The sequence below is a fragment of the Molossus molossus genome, unplaced genomic scaffold (assembly GCF_014108415.1).
Source record: "Molossus molossus isolate mMolMol1 unplaced genomic scaffold, mMolMol1.p scaffold_m16_p_2, whole genome shotgun sequence".
Lineage (NCBI taxonomy): Eukaryota > Metazoa > Chordata > Mammalia > Chiroptera > Molossidae > Molossus > Molossus molossus.
In genome coordinates this window covers 16,518,789-16,521,795 of record NW_023425355.1, presented here as the reverse complement: position 1 = coordinate 16,521,795, position 3,007 = coordinate 16,518,789, and the positions used below count along the sequence as shown (strand labels likewise).

Here is a 3,007-nt window from a genome sequence, read left to right as displayed (position 1 = left end):
CCACAGTACCTCCACTACCCAACCTGGTTCCTCCCGCCATCCACCCCTCCATTCCCCACCATGGTCTCTCCCATTGTCCATGCCCTCCATTAACCTCCACAGTACCTCCACTACCCAACCTGGTTCCTCCCGCCATCCACCCCTCCATTCCCCACCATGGTCTCTCCACTGTCCATGCCCTCCATTAACCTCCACAGTACCTCCACTACCCAACCTGGTTCCTCCCGCCATCCACCCCTCCATTCCCCAGCATGGTCTCTCCCACTGTCCATGCCCTCCATTAACCTCCACAGTACCTCCACTCCCCAACATGGTTCCTCCCGCCATCCACCCCTCCATTCCCCAACATGGTCTCTCCCACTGTCCATGCCCTCCATTAACCTCCACAGTGCCTCACCTACCCAACCTGGTTCCTCCGCCATCCACCCCTCCATTCCCCACCATGGTCTCTCCCACTGTCCATGCCCTCCATTAACCTCCACAGTACCTCCACTACCCAACCTGGTTCCTCCCGCCATCCACCCCTCCATTCCCCACCATGGTCTCTCCCACTGTCTATGCCCTCCATTAACCCTTCCACAGTACCTCCCCTACCCAACCTGGTTCCTCCCGCCATCCACCCCTCCATTCCCCAGCATGGTCTCTCCACGTCCATGCCCTCCATAACCTCCACAGTACCTCCACTCCCCAACATGGTTCCTCCCGCCATCCACCCCTCCATTACCCAACATGGTCTCTCCCACTGTCCATGCCCTCCATTAACCTCCACAGTGCCTCCCCTACCCAACCTGGTTCTTCCCGCCATCCACCCCTCCATTCCCCACCATGGTCTCTCCCACTGTCCATGCCCTCCATTAACCTCCACAGTACCTCCACTACCCAACCTGGTCCTCCGCCCCTCCACCCCTCCATTCCCCACCATGGTCTCTTACACTGTCCATGCCCTCCATTAACCTCCACAGTACCTCCACTACCCAACCTGGTTCCTCCCGCCATCCACCCCTCCATTCCCCACCATGGTCTCTCCCACTGTCCATTCCCTCCATTAATGTCCACAGTGCCTCCACTACCCATCCTGCTTCCTCCCGCCATCCACCCCTCCATTCCCCACCATGGTCTCTCCCACTGTCCATGCCCTCCATTAATGTCCACAGTACCTCCACTACCCAACCTGGTTCCCCCCGCCATCCACCCCTCCATTCCCCACCATGGTCTCTCCCACTGTCCATGCCCTCCATTAATGTCCACAGTACCTCCACTACCCAACCTGGTTCCCCCCGCCATCCACCCCTCCATTCCCCACCATGGTCTCTCCCACTGTCCATGCCCCTCCATTAATGTCCACTGTATTTCCATTACCCAACATGGTTCCTCCCACCCTCCACCCCCTTTACCCCTCCATTCCCCACCATGGTCTCGCCCACTCTTCTTGCCCCTGCATTACTCCACAGTACCTCTGTTACCCAAAATGGTTCCTCCCTTTGCCACCATCTTCCATTACCCATCCTGATGACTCCCACCTCGCATCATCCTCCATCATCCGCCATGATGCCTCCCTCCGCCATCTTCCATTATCTCCCATGATCCCTCCCGTTCTCCACCATCTTGTTTCACCCTCCATGGTCTTTCCCGCCACCGGTCCCTCCCTCAGCTGCTCCCTCCTTCCCGCCGCCCCTTCACCTAGCTCACCCCCTAACCTAGCGGCCAGTCCTCCCCTTACCTGGTGTGTCATCAGCTGGACCCTGTGACCTCACAGAGCAGATCTCCTGGCGCCAGGCTTCCGGGTGTGGACGGCAGGGACCAGCGGCAGGAGCAGGCGCGCGAAGCAGCGGAGTCTCCAGGTGAGGACCGATGAGAGGGGGTGGCGGCTGCTGGGGAGAGAGGGGGCCGAGCCGGGGGCGTGCAAGACACAGGTGGACGGGAGCCATCCGTCCCGCCGGTCCCGTCATTCCTTCCACACCCTCCCCCACCTCGGGCCCTGTCCCCGTCACCACCCTGCTCCCCGTCCCTGGCCCTATCCCCCGTCCCCGGCCCTGTCCCCAGTCTCCGGCCCTGTCTCCATCACCCGCCCTGCCCCCGTCCCCGGCCCTGCCCCCGTCCCCCGCCCTGCCCCCCGTCCCCGGCCCTGTCTCCGTCACCGGCCCTGCCCCCGTCCCCGGCCCTGTCCCCATCACCCCTGACCCATCCATCCCACCCGACCTGACCCACCTGTCCCCTGACCTGACCGGGTCCGCACTTTCTGTCTCAGGACCTCGGACAAGGGTCGGCCATGGCGCAGTCTCGGGCCGTGAGACGCCTGCTGAAGGAGTTCCGCGACCTTTCTCGACAGCCCCCCGAGCTGTGCTCCGCGGGGCCCCTGGAGGACGACATCCTCACGTGGCAGGGGGTGGTCATAGGGCCCCAGGGCAGCCCCTACGAGGGCGGCATCTTCAGCCTAGAGATTGTGTTTCCAGCTACTTACCCCCTGAACCCGCCGCAGGTCCAGTTCAGCACCCCCATCTACCACCCGAACGTAAGTGAGAGTGGGTGCATCGGGCTGGACCTGCTGACCTCCCAGTGGGCGCCCACGTGCACCGTCTCCCAGGTGCTGCTGGCCATCGGCGCCCTGCTGGCGGACCCCAGCCCGCACGACATCCTCGATCCCGAGATTGCGAACGTGTTCCTGACGGACAGGCCCGAGTTCGACCTCCGGGCCCGCAAGTGGACCGAGGAGTACGCCATGTAATCCCCAATAGAGGTGGGCCGTGTGGCCCCAATAATGTTCTCTGTGATCCCCAATAAAGATGTGCTCTGGGATCTCATGAAGGTGTGCTCTGTGATCCCCATAAAGGTGTGCCGTGGGATCCCCAGTAAAGGTGTGCATCCCTTACACAGCGCTTCGACTGGGCTCTGAGAAGCACCTGTCCCATGGGTCTGGGCACGTTGTACACCTGACACAGCAGGGGGTGTGCACAGGGGTGGGGGCCATAAGGTGGGGGGCCCTGGGGATGAGGCAAGGTTGGGGGAG

The 3,007-nt window shown here is 62.3% G+C and overlaps 1 protein-coding gene across 1 annotated transcript; it reads left to right on the top strand.

Annotated features, from left to right (window-relative positions):
- Nucleotides 1-2,269: 2,269 nt before the first annotated feature.
- Nucleotides 2,270-2,725, top strand: LOC118636097 (ubiquitin-conjugating enzyme E2 2-like). Its single transcript, XM_036271149.1, has one exon. The coding sequence runs from the start codon at nt 2,270-2,272 to the stop codon at nt 2,723-2,725; it is 456 nt and encodes a 151-aa protein (XP_036127042.1).
- The last annotated feature ends 282 nt before the right edge of the window (nt 2,726-3,007 follow it).

Bases quoted from the DNA above. Each gene is read 5' to 3' on its own strand.
- LOC118636097 (XM_036271149.1), top strand. From the start codon at position 2,270: ATGGCGCAGTCTCGGGCCGTGAGACGCCTGCTGAAGGAGTTCCGCGAC.